Here is an 18,841-nt window from a genome sequence, read left to right as displayed (position 1 = left end):
GTAACTAAGGTGAATTTCATTTACTGATAAAAGGTGATTGCTGTTCTCTTTTGATCACGACCATCATGGTTTTTACAACCAAACGATGGAATTTCTTTAAGACTATAACAATGCTTTTTACAACCCGGGAATGGATTAATATCAAACGGGAAAGGAGAAAAATCAAGTGGGGAGTTGCAATTTTCGTAAGAAATATGCACCTTGAAGTATTTGTATTGACGCAAACGGGATTTTCTGTGTTGTGAGAGAAGTAATATGACGAATGGAGAAGCAATATGGCGGATGGAGAGATGGAGAAGCAATATGGCGGATGGAGAAGCAATATGGCGGATGGAGAAGCAATATGGTGGATGGAGAAGCAATATGGCGATGGAAAAGCAATATGGCGGATGGAGCGCTTCCGGTGGCTTCAGGAGCGCTTGACTAATTAACGTTGGGCACCCTATCCAATCAGTATCGAGATCAGTAGGTTCCAATCCAAGACGTCGAAAGGAAAAGAGAAAGGGACAAGGAATTGTTAAAAAAAAAAAAAACTTGTCACGTGATCCTCGCCGTCGCTAATTGGACACGTTAGACGCGATACATCCGGATCTGATCGACACGTAATTACGTCATCACGCAATATCTGCCCAACAATGATCTCCGTATTATTATCATCTATATAATAATACCGTAAGGACTCGACTTTGTTATCCCTTTTACGCCGCACCCAGTGACCCGATGCCCACGGCACTAATGGATTTACGATCTACGAACCGCGCTCTTTGTTTATCACCTACAGACATACTCGAAAAATCTGAATTAGCCGACGTTGGGGCCCAAAAGCATCCGATAAACTGCCGATACGACGCCATCTTACAACTCCATCGTATTGGCGTCTGCTGGGTGAAGGCGCAGCAAGCCGTCCGCTGATTGGACAGTCGAAGGCGACAGCAAGCCATCCACTGAGTGGACAATCCTGAGCATGCATTCCGCCATTTGTGCCGGTGTCATCGATCGCGGTGTACGCTAACCTCATCAGGTGGGTTTACCATAATTTATTCCAGATACTGTGATTACAACGAAGTGAAACCGATCAGCAGCCCATCAGTATCATATAAAGCAATAAATACCAAGGCTTCAGCTTCTGAAAGCTTAAAACAAAGTGTACTTCACCGAGTGACGAAACGTAGGCGTAGGCCTCGGCCCTACCTATCCAGTTGTTGCTTCCGTTGTGTAAGGGGGGAAAAAAACAAACATTTTGGCCTCAGACCTTTGAGAGTACGTCGTTCCTTGAACCTTTTGAACGGGCCTCGTATGCCATGCTTCGTCAACGTTGGGTTGTTTTTAAATGATTTGAAGGATTAACTTAAGCACCGTGAATAGCGCAGTTTATTGTTCCTCAAAGACCAGTGTGTAAGTTGACTCAATATGATGGTAACTTTGCAATTCCTGCGTTGTCTCTGAATCAGCTGGCTGAATCTTATTGGCGTAGGGTAGGTCATGATTAGAGACTGTATAAAGGGACTCTAGTCATGATCAGCCCCCCCCCCCCCCCTTTCGTTTCACCAACTCCTGCATCTGCCACCGTTCATGATTATCAAAGTAGGCTTTACGCTGTTCACGATAAGGTAGAAATCAGTGAGTTGTATACGAAGAGATAAAAGGATGCCATTGACTTCGAGACGGTACGTGATATTTTCAAAAGTATATCGTAGCGTTGTCATTTAAGTAGATTGCAATAAATACGTTGTTCATATATGCACTCTTCATTCTCATCTTTCTTCCTAACTCTTACTCAGACAAGCAAATCCCCTATGCCATCCATAATGGTACACTCTATCCATACACCACATCCTCCCTTCCGTGGATGTTCCACGGGTTTCGGCTAGTCTATATAATAATAGCGTAAGGACTCGACTTTGTTATCCCTTTTACACCGCACCCAGTGACCCGATGCCCACGGCACTAATGGATTTACGATCTATGAACCACGCTCTTTGTTTATCACGTACAGCCATACTCTAAAAATCTGAATTAGCCGACGTTGGGGCCCAAAAGCATCCAATTAACTGCTGATACGACACCATCTTACGACGCCATCGTATTGGCGTCTGCTGGGCGAAGGCGAAGCGAGCCGTCCGCTGATTGGACAGTCGAGTGGCGTGAACATGGGTGGTGTGAACCAAATGGTCTTTTTATTCCCTTGAACATTTTAAATTAGGATATATAAGGAAACGTCTTTATCGTCATTTTAATAAAGTTAAATGGAGTGACGTTGCGATACTCGGGGTGCGTTGCATAAATCCTCGTAACTCAGAGAGGTGTAGCAGGTGGCGAGACGTAAGGAAGCTTAAAGATAACGAGCTGAAACAGACGAACGATATGTCAATCCCTTTCTACACCGAACAGCAATAAAAGTATGAGAGCGGGAAGACATGGCCTGAGCACTTCGAGCAGAGAGAACTGATTGGACTTAACTTAAAGAGAAAAAATTGGAGCTTAACGGAAGAAGAAGATCCCATGAGCGCTCCCCTATGCCATCCATAATGGTACACTCTATCCATACACCACATCCTCCCTTCCGTGGATGTTCCACGGGTTTCGGCTAGTCTATATAATAATAGCGTAAGGACTCGACTTTGTTATCCCTTTTACGCCGCACCCAGTCACCCGATGCCCACGGCACTAATGGATTTACGATCTACGAACCGCGCTCTTTGTTTATCACGTACAGCCATACTCGAAAAATCAGAATTAGCCGACGTTGGGGCCCAAAAGCATCAGATTAACTGCCGATACGACGCCATCTTACGACGCCATCGTATTGGCGTCTGCTGGGCGAAGGCGAAGCAAGCCGTCCGCTGATTGGACAGGCGAAGGCGAAAGCAAGCCGTCCACTGAGTGGACAATCCAGAGCATGCATTTGTGCCGGTGTCGGCGATCGTTGTTCATATACGCACTCTTCATTCTCATCTTTCTTCCTAACTCTTACTCGGACAAGCAAATCCCCTATGCCATCCATAATGGTACACTCTATCCATACACCACATCCTCCCTTCCGTGGATGTTCCACGGGTTTCGGCTAGTTATATAATACTAGCAGAAGTACCCGGCATTTCCGGGCGGGGGAGGGGCGGGGGAAGGGGAGGGGAGGGGAATGGGGGGGAGGGGAGAATAGGGGGGAGGGGAGAAGAGGGGGGGGAGGGGAGAAGAGGGGGGGAGGGGAGAAGAGGGGGGGAGGGGGGAGGGGAGAAGAGGGGAGGAGGGGAGAAGAGGGGGGGAAGGGGAGCAGAGGGGGGAGGAGGAGGGGGAGGAGGGGGAGGAGGAGGGGGAGTTGGGGGGGAGGAGGGGGAGTGTGGGAGGGGAGGAGAGGGGGGAGGGGGAGGGGGAGGGTTGGGAGGGGGGAGGGGAGGGTGGGGGAGGGGGAGGGGGATGGGGGAGGGGGAGTGGGAGGGGGGAGGGTGGGGCAGGGGGAGGTGGAGGGTGGGGCTGAGGGGGGAGGGGGAGGGGGTAGGGTGGGGGTGGGGGGAGGGGGAGGGGGAGGGGAGAAGAGGGGGGAGGGGAGGAGAGGGGGGAGGGGAGAAGAGGGGGGAGGAGAGGGGGGGAGGGGAGGAGAGGGGGGGAGGGGAGAAGAGGGGGGAGGGAAGGGGAGGGGGGAGGGGAGAAGAGGGGGGAGGGGAGAAGAGGGGGGAGGGGGATGGGAGGAGAGGGGGGAGGGGGGATGGGAGGGGGAGGGGGGAGGGAGGAGGGGGAGGGGGGAGGGGAAGGGGCTCACTCACAAGCTCACTCGGACAAAAGCCTCGCACAAATTACACTGTGAAAGCCCAATGGCCATGTCTATGCCACAAATCAAGTACGTGAGCGAGTCGGGCGCACTGAATTGAAAATATATAGAACGCTCATACTCTGCGAAAAGTGAAGCAGCCATGTCGCCATCTTGGTTAGCACGACTCGACCAACTCGCTTCGCGGATCTCGTTTGTTTTGAACGTGTGAATTACGTGCGAACGCGTAACTGTGAGTTTATGGCGGCAAGGAACATCACGTGATCGCTCTGAGCGAATCAGCGTGGTGCTCTGCCACCTGCTCAGGTTCCGTGTATAATATTCCTTGCTGAAATGCGCTGAGGTAAATATGAATAAAAAATATGGATCTCGTAAAGATGAAAGAAAAAAAAACCTATGTGGTGTGAATGGCAATGTTCCTCGCTGAAATGTGAAAAAACGCAATCGCTTTTCGCTCTGAAATACGTGCGAACGCGTAACTGAGTTTATGGCGGCAAGGAACATCACGTGATCGCTCTGAGCGAATCAGCGCGCTGCTCTGCCACCGCCTCAGATTCCTAGCATAATATTCCTTGCTGAAATGCGCTGAGGTAAAAATATGGTAAAAAAATATTATGAAATAATTTTTTTTAGGTCGGCCATGTTCTTCCCAGGCTCAATGGCCATGTCTATGCCAAATATGAAGCACGTGAGCCTCTCCGTTTAGGAGTCTATCGGTAACATTACACACACACACACACAAACTGTGTTTTATATGTATAGATAGAATGCATATGACCTCATCTCTTCGAATTTTCACAAAATAATTCCATAATATGAGATTTACACAGCCGAGAGACCCATAATTACTAATACAGTAATACTAATAGTAATACGGGCTTATTACCTCCGCCACCGAAGATGGATGGAGGTGTAGCGGTTACCGCTGGATGCACACAATCGCCTTGCACCGGCCAGAACATGGCCAGACGCGCCTCTCCCGGGCATGCCCGGACTCACTGTTCCCGGGCACGCCCGAACCTCCCGGGCACGCCCGGTCTCGTCTTTCCAGGGCTCGCCCAGAGCGTCCGGGCATGCCCGCTATCGCCTTTTCAGGGCTCGCCCAGAGCGTCCGGGCATGCCCGCTATCGCCTTTCCAGGGCTCGCCCAGAGCGTCCGGGCATGCCCGCTATCGCCTTTTCAGGGCTCGCCCAGAGCGTCCGGGCATGCCCGCTATCGCCTTTCCAGGGCTCGCCCAGAGCGTCCGGGCATGCCCGCTATCGCCTTTTCAGGGCTCGCCCAGAGCGTCCGGGCATGCCCGCTATCGCCTTTCCAGGGCTCGCCCAGAGCGTCCGGGCATGCCCGCTATCGCCTTTTCAGGGCTCGCCCAGAGCGTCCGGGCATGCCCGCTATCGCCTTTCCAGGGCTCGCCCAGAGCGTCCGGGCATGCCCGCTATCGCCTTTTCAGGGCTCGCCCAGAGCATCCGGGCATGCCCGCTATCGCCTTTCCAGGGCTCGCCCAGAGCGTCCGGGCATGCCCGCTCTCGCCTTTCCAGGGCTCGCCCAGAGCGTCCGGGCATGCCCGCTATCGCCTTTTCAGGGCTCGCCCAGAGCGTCCGGGCATGCCCGCTATCGCCTTTCCAGGGCTCGCCCAGAGCGTCCGGGCATGCCCGCTATCGCCTTTCCAGGGCTCGTCCAGAGCGCCCGGGCACGCCCAGCCTCGACTTGCCAGGCCGCAGCCAAACACGCCCGGGCAGGTCCAGACTCGCCTTTCCAAGGCTCGCCCTTGACACACGGGCATGCCCGGTATAGCTTTTGCCGGGCAAACTTCCCGACATAAATGTGTATATATATTGCTGCCCGATAAACGGGCTTGTCAGAATACCTGAGCTGTTTTGTTTCAATAAAGCAACTCGGACGAATTCCGTCTTTGGTCGCGTCAATTCTTTCGACTCGCGTTGGAGCGCAGTTCCTTCATAGGTTATGTTTTCACCCCTGTCTGTTTGTTACTTGCGAAAATCGAAGATCTTTCAAGTAAGTACATTGGTTGGTCTCGTGCATTATTACTTGGCAAAAAAGTTTGCTTTTGACAAGTATGTTGATCACTACAAGTAAGTGTGTGTGTGTGTGTGTGTGTGTGTGTGTGTCCGCTCACTAATACTTTCCTACAGGTCACAATTATAAACCCATCTTCACGAAACTTCACCAAATGGTAGAGTTGGTGGTCCGACAAAATCCTATATATTTTTGAGGTCAAAAGGTCAACATAGGCCAAAGGTCAACCACTTTCCTTCCAATTTCTAAAATCCTCAATTTTCATCTGATTTACTTGAAATTTGAATAGGACTTTTATATCAGCTAAGTGAATTCAACCACCAACTATTTTTGAGATCAACATAAGCCAAAAAGTGAACATAGGCCAAAGGTCAACAACCTGGTCAAATTTCTAAAATCGTCAATTTTCATCCAATTTACTTGAAATTTGAATAGGATTTTCATATCAGCTAACTGAATTCAACCACCAATCATATTTGAGGTCAACATAGGCCAAAAGGTCAATATAGGCCAATTTTTCTAAAATTGTGAATTTTCATCTGATTAACTTAAAATTTGAAGAGGATTTGCCTATCAGGGCACTGAATTCAACCACCAATTATTTTTGAGGTCATCATAGGCCAACAACTTATTTTAGGATTTCGCAAGTATCGTGCTGTGCACGACATATTTCTTCTTTCTCTGTGAACAAGATATCTCAAAAAGTCGTGGACGGATTCAAACAAAATTTGGCAGAAAGGTAGAGTTTGTGACAAGGACGAAATTATTAGATTTTGGTTTAGATCCGGATTCGGCTAGTATAATGTTTAAAATTATTCTTCACCATTGGGAGGTAGGGCCAAAAACGATACATAGCAGGATATCTCAAAAAGTTGTGGACGGATTTGGACGAATCTTGGTGGACCGGTTGGGTGTGTGACAAGGACTCATTGATTCTATTTTGGCGAAAATCTGAATATGGATTCGGATATGCGAATTATTTAATTATTTTAAGTGATTCTTCACCATTGGGAGATAGGGCTAAATCCAATACATAGCACGATATCTCAAAAAGTTATGGACGGATTTGGACGAAACTTGGTGGACAGGTTGGATAAGTGACAAGAACAAGCCGATTCGATTTTGGTTCAGGTCCGAATCCAGATCCGGCCTATCAGTGGAATACAATACATAAACTGTTCAACCTGGTTGGTGGAGGTATGCGCGCTACCGAGTGCCGTTCTCGTTTACTGTGCGGAGGTGATTAGTAATTACAAAAATGTTACATCGGTTGGCGAGTTTGTAAACATCACATGACATTATGACTTAGCACAGAGTTTAAAATGTAAAACGTGGTTCTGAAAGTTACGTCTCATGTTCTCACGTGGAGTCTGTTGTACGTATTGTAATTTATGTACAACCAAAATGGAGCGTGAAAACGTTTTTTAGAGGAGGTCATTTGGCACCACTTCCACTTCGCGCATGGGCAGTCGTCCTCCCTCCCCCGTCACTCCTATGGGCAGAAGTACACAAGCAGCAAGTTCTTGGGAGCAGAAACCGAAGTAATATCTGTAGAAAAGAGTTGGCGTAATTTGAAAACCAACTTTGCTGCGTAATTTGAGCGGGAAGAGTTTTGAGGTCAGATTGGGAGAGTTGATAAGTCAGATGACTTTGGATTCAATTCTGTCCAGTATGTGGAGCTAGAACCTCGCCAGATATGAGAGCAGTACTCTAGACAAGGACGAATCAATCCTTTTTTTTAGTTGAAGCAACTTTAGAGAGGAGTAGAATCTTCGACATCTGAACAGGACTCTTAGTGTATTTGAAGCAGACTTAGCTATTTGTGTAATGTGTGGATTCCAGGATAAATTTGATGTTAGGGTAATACCTCGTAGGTTTATTGAATCGTGTGGTGTAATTTTGTAGCTTTCAAATGAGATCGTGTTCACATTGACCGACCATCCCATCAACCTTTGAGTCATAAACACCGTCCAGACGAAGTTCTAACTTTTCGAGAATGATGCTGAAACCTCCTCGATTTTTCCCACAATGGCGTCTAATTTCTTTCAAGTGGGACAGAAATTTGAGAAATTCCTTTATAAGGACCATTGCCCTCTGACCTCCCATCAAAAACGCTCGTGTACAGGAAAGCTCAAGGAATCGCTTGTAACGCCTGCCATTCCATCAAGACGACCACTTCACTCTCAGGACCTAAAAGCAGTATTAAAGCCACGGAACACTTTGACCTCACCTGCAGAAATCTGATCTGTGGGATCACGTCCACTCTCTGCTAGATCTACATCGGTGAAACGAGGCCAAGACTGGACAATCACATCCGTGAATGCATGAGCCAACACCACAGACCTCTTCAAGCCGGTTGCTCAAAACTCCAATCTTCGCGGACAGTCGTTCAGCCACTTGGCAGTCTCCAATATTTTTCTCCATTTCAGCACCACGGACAGTAAAATGGACATCTTATCTACAAGATCGGTAAGTTGGCTCCCCACGAGATGAATAAGCGCTTTTCTTTCATTTAGACCTCCCATCTCTTACAACCTTTCCCTCTGTTTTTACCCTTTTACTTTAATTTATTTCATTGTATCTATCTTACCTCTCTTCCTTTTCCTTTGCTCACACTCCTTCACTTTTCCACTCCTGCTCTCTTCCTTTTTTCTATCATGCTTTCCTTTCCTCTTCCCATTTTCTCTCTCCTTTATATCAGTTTTTTATATTTTTCTCCATTCTCTATTTAATTATTTTCATCACTTTTTTAAGTTGACGATGAGTCTTTCACAGCCATAATTAGGGAAAGTTTTTGTCCCAAGTCTATCACGAGCCGCTTGGCCCGGCCTTGAAGTTTGATTAAGTAGGTTAAAGCAGGAACTTGGCTCCTGATCCTCCCTGTCATCCTCACCCCCACATGCTACCTACTCCTGCTAATGCATGCAACTCTGACTCACTCCCTCCCTACATCAAGCCTCAACCTTATCACATCTTTCTCGTTTTCTCTGATGAAGGGTTAACGCCCGAAACGTCTGCTTCTCGTTTCCAATGACACCGAGCATACCTCAATCAACGTCCTGTCGATTCCATCCATTATGACAGCTCAGAGGCATGTGCACATACATCTGGCCGGGCTATCCTGTCAACCCACAATCCACGCTATGGCGGTTTTCATGGTTTGTACAGTAAAGGCAATGCTGTAAAGATATTGATCGGAAACAGTTGGGTGATGCTGACAAATCTTTACTCATGCTACCCGTGAATCAGCCCCACATCCCTTTGGTCTCCACATTCGCAACCTCCAAACCACAACAAAGTATTAGAAAAGTTGACAACATGTTCAACATGTATTACAAAGGTTATTTTGGAAACAAGATTTATGAAACAAAATTAAAATATTCCTTTTGGGTACACCTTGTACATGTTTTTTTCTGTATTTTAATTATTTATAAAATAATGCTGCATGGAATATTGCAAATCACAATTTGTTTAACAAGAAGCAAATTCTTCAATAAATCTCGTCCCACCAATTTGTGCTGTAAAAGCGCCCCTACCCCAAATCCTTCCCTCTCCACACACAGCAACCTTTCTTCCTGCACCTATATCTAAAATGTTTTGCTATCAACTTCACATGCATAAAAAATTCTTACTACTGTATTTTCAAAATACTTGCATGCATGATCAAATGCAACAACCAGAGTGTTCTCTCCATTTGTAATGCACACAATACAAAACATGAAGTTGATTACATTTAACCTTACTTTTAATTTATGTTGGCCAAAGCAACAGTGGAGATAAAGCAAACATTGATACATCGTCAAATTCATTAAAAACCTGAACATGTACATAAAAAGGAAAGGAACACAGAAAACGTTATATTTACATTTAACTTGATACAGCAAAAATTCCAATCGGTAAGAAATATCACCAAACTGTGACATTATTTCAAGGGACATGCACATACAATGAGAACATATCTCAATGTGCTTCCGTGGAGCTTGCCGGCCACAATAGCACCTGCCATCCTGTTAGGCCCGGTTTGAACGCGCAAAAGAACAATGAACATGGCATGGATCCAATCCAAAGACAAAAGACCAAAGGAGCACGGACTTTTGAGGGTCTATCTGTGCTCCGCGTGACCGGCCTTCACCCAGTCAAGACCCAACACCGTACAGAGTTCAAAAGCTAACGCACAATCTGTCACCACCAGAACTGCCACATTTAGGGACGAACAACACTTCGGTCCAAACAAGGACTGGTTATTTGAATAAACAAAAGCAAGCATCAAAACAGGTAAATTCCTTTGAGCTTAAAACATTATTGCAATTGAAAAAGAGATTAAAAGCAACTCTAAAGGCTAATGGAATTAGACTTGTGCAAACGTTGTATATCATGAAAATACAGCATTGTACTTCATTAAGTTGCCACCGTTCGAGGACTGCTTTTGTTCTCAAACGGTGATCTTCGATGGTGTAGCTCACAGTGCTCGAACCGTGAGATCTTGCTTCCCGGCCAAGCGAACGACTTGGTAGGCAGAGGCAAAATTCTCGAGAGCAAAACTGAAAACATCCCATGCATTGGCCTTGCTCCCTGCGCTCCTTCGAGGTTACGTTGAAATCAAACTTTCCGCCGCACAATTTGGTGCACGTCGCGCACCTCCAAAAGCCACCCGGTAACAGTGCAGTGATTCGCTGGTTTCTCTTGTAAAACACTGTAAACACCGTCACATACAGACGCGCACGCAGACACAAAGAAACATACGCACAGACACACACCTACGCAACACCGACAACTTTCAGCCTGCAAATCGAGGCCAACTGTGTTGTACTATTCACAGGTAAACTCCATGACAAACAAGGGAAAGCTCATTCCATCTAGGTAAAATCCAGCAAAACAATAGGTAGGGGATGCATAATTGAAGAAAAGTACAATTACAATAAAAAAAAGATAATCCCAAAAATATTTTGGGATAATCGCTTCGATGAGCTCTGTGCAATTTGATTTTCGTTTTTTAATATTACTTTGATTCCTTTCAATTGATTCAGCTTTTGACCTTTTTGGAAAGTGTGTGGGGGCAGGAGGAGGAGGGGACGGAGGTGGGAAGGGGTTAGGAGGTGAAGGCAGGGGATAAAACGTGACACAAGACTCGTAAAACTTTATGCCACATTCACACACATATGTTCTGACCAGAAACAAAGTCCTGAAAATCATAGTTCTCATCTTATAAAATAATATTGGAATTGTGGGGGGTGGGGACGGGAAGGGATAGGGAAGTGCACCAAACCATAAAAGTGCATTTTGCGATGCAAAAGATGGTGCTGCATCTATGTGATATTTGCCTGCAGGGTGTAAAGTACCAGTGCATGTACTGTGGCAAGATTGCCATTTTCAAGCAACAATTTCCTGGTGTCACCCAAAGTGGGTCCTGATAATTTCCCGGATGGCAAGGGGCTATCTCTGCACCAGGTAAGACTTCAAAAGGTTTGCTTTGGGGAAATTATATCCGCCTTGCTTTTGATGCTTACTGGCAAGACAGGACTCAAACTGCAGGCAAATGCTGGTAACAGTTCAGCAACTTCCTGCTACAAGTTTGTTTCATCCCAGGAAGATCCGTTTGGAAGTTTCAGGCACCTCTTCATTATTTTCTCAAGACTCTTTCGTGCCCTTGCTTCCTCCTCCAGGCCTTGGCGCAGCCGCCGGGTGTCCTGAGAAAGAAGAAATAGACGTGTGTTGTGAAAGAGATGGTAAAACCATCCTTAGCACTAAAACTGCAGCACATTCATCTCGTGAAGTTTCACTTTCCAGTCCAGAGAGCAGCTGCACAATTTGCTCAGTGTGCACAATCATTTTTACACTGCTGTGTAAACATGCTTTTCACAACCAAACATGCTTTTCATAAACAAACATGCTTTTCTGCAGTTGAGAGAAAAACCTTCAAATAATTAATTAATTCTGAAAGTCTTTTTAATGCATGGTTATAATCAACTAGCCGAAACCCGTGGAACATCCACGGAAGGGAGGATGTGGTGTATGGATAGAGTGAACCATAATGGATGGCATAGGGGAACGCTCATGGGATCTTCTTCTTCCGTTAAGCTCAAATTTTTTCTCTTTAAGTTAAGTCCAATCAGTCCTCTCTGCTCGAAGTGCTCAGGCCATGCCTTCCCGCTCTCATACTTTTATTGCCGTTCGGTGTAGAAAGGGATTGACATATCGTTCGTCTGTTTCAGCTCGTTATCTTTAAGCTTCCTTACGTCTCGCCACCTGCTACACCTCTCTGAGTTACGAGGATTTATGCAACGCACCCCGAGTATCGCAACGTCACTCCATTTAACTTTATTAAAATGACGATAAAGACGTTTCCTTATATATCCTAATTTAAAATGTTCAAGGGAATAAAAAGACCATTTGGTTCACACCACCCATGTTCACACCACTCGACTGTCCAATCAGCGGACGGCTCGCTTCGCCTTCGCCCAGCAGACGCCAATACGATGGCATCGTAAGATGGCGTCGTATCGGCAGTTAATCGGATGCTTTTGGGCCCCAACGTCGGCTAATTCAGATTTTTCGAGTGTGGCTGTACGTGATAAACAAAGAGCGCGGTTCGTAGATCGTAAATCCATGAGTGCCGTGGGCATCGGGTCACTGGGTGCGGCGTAAAAGGGATAACAAAGTCGAGTCCTTACGCTATTATTATATAGATAGCAGAGTACCCGCCCTACGGGCGATCTTGTTCCAAGCGTTCCAAACACACGTTCTTCTGACACTTCCCTTCATTTGGGTGGTGTATAGGCAACAGGCTTCTGCTTCGATCGCTCCCGAAAATAGAGTAGCTTGGGTTACATACATGAAGCAAAAACATGCATACTGCTTATGTGCATATATAATACAATGTGGTTATGCAACTCGGACAATTCCAAATGCTCCCACCCCCAAAGGCAGGAAATGCCACAAGATGGGGAATTTTTTTTTCAAAACTTGCACATGCACAACTTCAGGGTGCCCTCATTAAATGCATGAAAGTTTCAACTTCCTAGGTCAAATCCTTTCGGAAAAGTAGATGATACATACAACATACTTACATACAATGTACTTTTCCTCCATTATATAGAGATACAGGGACTCTTTGATTTACGCCCGAGATCAGGTCAGGTCAAGTATAAAAGCAGCGCATCGCCGCATCCACTTTCCGACGGTATTCCAGGGGCCTCTGTCTGACAATCCCCCAGGCTGATGCCTGGCCCATCCCTATCGCCTTGAGATACTGATCAACCTGCTGCAACCACGAGGCACGTGGTCGACCCGTTGGCGTCCTCCACTCATGAGGCTCCCTTTCTGAGAGTATCTGGTGAGCTGCATCAGCGTCCGGAAACCGAGCCACATGCCCATACAGCCGCAGCTGACGCTCACGGACCATACAGGCAACAACTCTCATCTGAGTCTCTCTCAGCAACCTCAAGTGCCTTGAGTGCCCCTGTAAGCATATCCAGCGTCTCCGCAAAGATGACTGCATCATCTGCGAAATCAAGGTCAGAGATCTTGACACTCCCAAATGATGAACCGCAGCCTGACCTCTCCGACATCCTCACCACAATCCAGTCCATACAAGTGCTGAAGAGTGTGGGAGCCAGTACACATCCCTGCCGAACTCAAGTAACAACTGGAAATAAGTCAGAGATGGAGTCACCACACCTCACAGCACTCTCAGTACCAGAGTATAGTTCAGAGATTAGATTGATCAGCGTTGGTAGCACCCCACGAAGACCAATAATCCTCCAGAGGGCATCCTGATTCACCAAATTGAATGCTTTGCGGAGATCAACATAGGCTGCAAGCAGCCCCTGACAAAACTCTTGCTTGCGTTCGGTGAGAATCTGAAGTGCAAGGATACGGTCAATCGTTGACCTCTCTGTTGTAAAGCCCGACTACACTGGTCGCTGGTGCTCGAGCAGATGGCGGCGAACCCTTTCAAGAATGATCCAAGCAAATTTCAAGCTCGAGAACAAGCTCGAGACACAATCTCGAGATGCAATCCTAAAAAACTGAATGTAAAACAAAAAAAACGTAAATAGAAAACGGTTTTCCCATAGGCATAATGTTTTAAATTGAAGATTCGTTCCAAGGTGGAAATGTCCGGTCCTAACCTTACTCTAACCTAAGTAAAGACAGAAAATGTGCAAATATAATTCCTGTAAATAAATACGAAAGACATAACTAAATCAATAAAGAACGTAAATAAATGACAAGTCAGGAGACGACGATGGTTCACGAGCGAACGATATTCAATGACAAAGGATGGACTATAACCGAAACAGGCCTGGACAGGCCAGGCCCGGAAATGTCAAAACGAAGGTTACTGACCCTGAAATGAGATAGAAAATAATGTATAATCAGTTATGAGGTTAGTTAGCTACACAATACCGAAAATTCGGTGAAAAATGAAATGAAAAAAAAAGAAAAAGAAAAAAGAAAAATCGAGCTGCGTGGGGCTAGACACATGACATTGGCCTAACCAAATATCGAAACCCCTGTCAGATTCCACCAAACCCCTCGGAGAAGATGTAGCTTGAAATCAATTACCCCATACAAAGACATCTTTTTTGGGCGTGGCTCCGCCCACAATGGGCGCAATACGCCCACTCTAGGCAGGACACAACTAGATCATGATATCAACCTCCCACCCAAGTTTCATCAAGATCGGATTATATCATCGGGTAGTTATGCTGCGGACAGACAGACACACACACAGACACATGCACAGACAGACGCACACACATGACGAATATAGTGGTCACTTGATAACTCGTGAACCAACTAAACTTATAAGTAAATGTGTATGGTACTCACCAAAGTCTGAGGCACACAGTAAGTGTCCAGGCTTGGGCGGTGCTGGTGGCGGTGGAGCGGTTACTGAGGCAATGAGGGATTCGACTTTATTTATTTTATTTTTTTGTATACAGAATCGGGGCTCATGTAAGTGTTAACACATTGAATATGCAAACATGCACAGACACACAAAACATACAATGAAGGGAGTGGGAGACAAGAGGGGGGGGGGGGGGGAGAGGGAGTTCATACAAGCACAACAACAGTAGAAAACAGGGACGTCGGTAGATCTGTGGAAGGGAGAGAGCTGTAGGGGGGGGGGGGGGGGGTCAGGAGGAATTTCAGGAAATAAGTTGGAGATTGAAAGAGGTGGATTTGCGGTGTATTAACAGTGGTAGAAAAGATCAAGGTTTTAGATGGGGGAAGATAGATCGTGGTGAACAGCTGTTTTAAAGACCTGGAGGGAGGAGATGGATTGAAGAGAGTGTGGGAGTTTGTTCCAGAGGCGGGAGAAAAGAGGAATGAAAGAGTGAAGGTGAGCCGAGAGTCTTCATTTTGCAAGTTTCACAAGAAGAGGGTTGCTGGCAGATCTTGTGTGTCCTGCAGGAATATTTGGGGGACAGAGTACAGACAGAGCTGGGGGAGCTAGGGCAGAGAGGAGACGGTTGAATACAGAAAGACCACCAACCTACCTGTGGTGAGAGAGAGAAAGGCCCTCAGAATCAGCTTCATCTCGGGAGATTCCAATAATTCTGAATGCTTTGGTTTCAACAGCGTGAAGCCGAGCTAGGTGTGAGGCAGGAGCACCAGCCCAGAGGGGAGAGCAATATTCCATTGAGCTGCGGCTGAAAGTCTTGTATGTGGTGAGGAGCTCAGAAATGCCCAGAAAGGGCTTCGTACGACGGAAGATGCCCAGTCGGCTGGCTTTGGAGGCCAGCTTGGAAATGTGGTTCTCCCAGGAAAGATCATGGCAGATAGTGAGATCACAAGCTTGAGTGACAGAACTTCTTTGAGAGGATTGTTGAGAAAGTAGATGGGAGGGTTGTCCAGTCGGTCTTTTCGGAGAGACATCGTGCGAGTGTGAGATTTGTCAGGAATGAAAGACATGTTCCACTTGTTTGACCAGTTTGTGATTTTATCCAGGTCTGCAGAGAGTGAGGAGGCTGCAGACTGCCGATCTGAGGTGTACTTGGCTTAAGTGTACTTGGACTTTGTCGACTGGTATTCACATTCTTATTCACTTCATTTAGCCAGTACCTATATTCTCACAGCAACATGATCCGGGTTTAAGTCAGTTGGCGATCAGGCCTATGAAGTAACATATTTTAATGTATGGTCCAACAGGATGGCGCAGAGGTAGTGCACTTACTTTTGATTTGTCCAGCATGACTTCCATTTTTGGTCCGGTTAGGTTTGTCTCCGAGTGCTACTCGCCAGGCATGGTTGCCATGCCTCCGATGGACGTTAAGTCAGGAATCCGCTAGCATTAGTTTGTGGGTGTTAAAGATAACACCTTGTCTGTCACAAAGACTTGGCAAATTATTGCCGACACTCTGAACAAATTACAAATTTCTGTTCTAACCTACAAAGGACACTGTATCAGTGGAACAGCCAATCTAACTGCAACATTGCAAACAAGAGATATCAAAACCATCAGCCATATATGACACGAGAAATAATAAATGACTGAATTTAAAAATCAGCTTGCATTGAAAAATACAACCTGGCGTACACCTTTAACACAACGCATCTTCCGGAAAGGAAAGGAGACAAATGGATGTGTATTCGGATCAAAAAACTTCAGAGAAGACAAAAAAATTCTACTAGCTGGATCCGGATCCGGATCTTCATCAAAATTGAATTGATTCTTCCTTGTCACACACCCAACCTCTCCAAAAAGTTTCGTCCAAATCCATCCACAACTTTTTGATATATCCTGCTATGTATCGTTTTGGCCCGATCTCTCAATGGTGAATAATCACTTAAAAGTTAAATAATTCTCATATCCAAATCCATATTCAGATCTTCACCAAAATCGAATCGATTTGTCCTTGTCAGACACCCAACCGGTCCACCACGTTTCGTCCAAATCCGTCCACAACATTTTGAGATATCCTGCTGTTTTTGGCCTGATCTCCCAAGGGTGAAGAATCACTTTAAAAATTCTAGTAGCCGGATCCGAATCCGGATCTTCACCAAAATCTAATCATTTCGTCCTTGTCCCATACGCTACACATCTCTGCCAAATTTGGTCCGAATCGGTCCACAACTTTTTGAGATATTTTGTTCGCAAACGGACAGACAGGGGTGAAAACATAACCTCCATCCACCTTTGGTGGCGGAGGTAACAAGGCCATATAAAATTGACCACAGGTGACTGCAAAATCAATAGCACTTTTCATTGCAAAATTAGTCGTATCACATGCAGCATGCTTTCTCATCTCATCTTTATCAACTGAAATGACCACACATCATTGGTATATATTGTTAATTCAACGTTAAAACATGCAATCATCTTCAACAGTCCCTCACCTGCTTGAGCTCCTGTACCTGCTCTCTCAGTGCATAGACCGTGTCCACTAGGCTCCTGCAATGGCACATCATGACAGGAAGCACTCAATTAAAGAAACAAAATACTGTACAATGCAACAAGAGGTGAAAAATATTTACAACCCTTAAGCATGACAAATCCATAAATTACAGATTTATCCATTGTAGGCAACACAAGTAAAATGCAACCACAAACATGTGAAGCTGTTTCCATGGCTTATATCTGTTTCTTCTCTCTTCAACAGCAGGAAAACGCAAAAGAGAACAAGAAAAAGAACAATCAGAGATTGCAAACCCACACCAGGATGTATTTTCAGGGGTTTTTAAGGCTTTTGTGTTAAAACAAATATGGCGGCCGAACCACGTGACCGATGACGTCATCATTTTTTTTCGAAACCAATTTATTCCGAGATTATGCTCAAGAAATTTCATCTTGATCGGAGGAAGTTTTGTACTTGTCGAATTATGACGTCATAATGGAGGCACCTATGACATCATCATTAACATATTTTATTCCCCATGGAGATTTCTTTACAATGAGCCATGTCTCAATTTATTCTATTCAGCACTTTCGAAGATATCGAGGTGCAAATTTTTTCGGTTTTTCCAAGATGTCGGCCGAACCACGTGACCAATGACGTCATAATTATCATTAAAACATTCTGCAGGTGCAGTTGCACCTATGGTGAAAATTTCATGTCGATCGCACCAACGGTTGCAGAGAAAATCATAATAATTCTGTGCAGACAAACAAACAAACAAACAGACAAACAAACAAACAGACAAACAAACAGACAAACAAACGGACTCAAATGCAATACCCTCTCCTCTGGTGAGGGTAACTAGAAAGTATCCCAGAATGCATAGCCCATCTGCATCCACTTTATACTTTAACTAAATTTGAGAAAACAACAGCTAAAAAACATATAGTTGTACATTTTATTCATTTGTGTTCTCCATATTCTCATTATAAAAGTTTGTTGAAGATTTGATGACAAAAGCTCAATTGGTAAATATGTTGTGGCTTCAACAGATACAATGAAGCTCAATGGTAAATAAACAAAGAAACCTGGAAGTGATTTTAAAAAAAGCATCCGTCTCGTGCTTGACATGCTATCATTATATACCATTATCATTGTTATGTTTATGTTCCATTATCACTGTCATTATGTACCATTACCATTATCACTCTGTGGTAAACGAAAAAGCACTGAACACTTTTGGTCATTTACCCTGCCAAGAAATAAACAGTTTACAGGGAAGGGCCTCCATGTAATCGGCTTTTCCCCCAGCAACCACATTCCCGGAAGTCATCTCCAAGGCCAAAAAACAAACTGCGGCCTTGCACATGACACGCTGTAACTAAGCAAATAAGGGCTACATATAGTTACTATGACTTTTCCCTTTCACATTTTGACCCAATTATTATATATTTTCTCCATATTCTCATAATAAAGGTTTGCTGAAAATTTGATGACAAAAGTTCAAATGGTAAAAAAGTTATGGCCTGGACAGAGACACACACACACACACACACACACACACACACACACACACACACACACACACACACACACACACACACACACACACACGCACGCACGCACACACACACACACACACACACACACAAATTTGGGTATTTGTTTTAGAAAACAAATCCCAACAATTGCAAAAAAT

At 45.3% G+C, this 18,841-nt stretch overlaps 1 protein-coding gene across 3 annotated transcripts in view; it reads right to left on the bottom strand.

The window, feature by feature from the left end:
* Window positions 1-9,009: 9,009 nt before the first annotated feature.
* Window positions 9,010-18,841, bottom strand: part of LOC137432478 (rho guanine nucleotide exchange factor 7) — a 147,893-nt gene continuing 138,061 nt past the window's right edge. For 2 of the 3 annotated variants that reach the window (XM_068124448.2, XM_068124450.2), the window contains 2 exons: window positions 17,144-17,198; window positions 9,010-11,487 (listed from right to left, as the gene is read on the bottom strand). In XM_068124448.2, the coding sequence (XP_067980549.2) occupies window positions 11,365-11,487; window positions 17,144-17,198 (178 nt within the window). In that variant the 3' untranslated portion in view covers window positions 9,010-11,364. The remainder of the gene's footprint in view (window positions 11,488-17,143; window positions 17,199-18,841) is intronic. The other variant, XM_068124452.2, reaches the window with a different exon arrangement.

This window comes from Myxine glutinosa, chromosome 8, assembly GCF_964187855.1.
Source record: "Myxine glutinosa chromosome 8, kmMyxGlut1.1, whole genome shotgun sequence".
NCBI lineage: Eukaryota > Metazoa > Chordata > Myxini > Myxiniformes > Myxinidae > Myxine > Myxine glutinosa.
The sequence above is the reverse complement of the archived record's forward strand: the minus strand, read 5'-3'. Positions and strand labels throughout refer to the sequence as shown.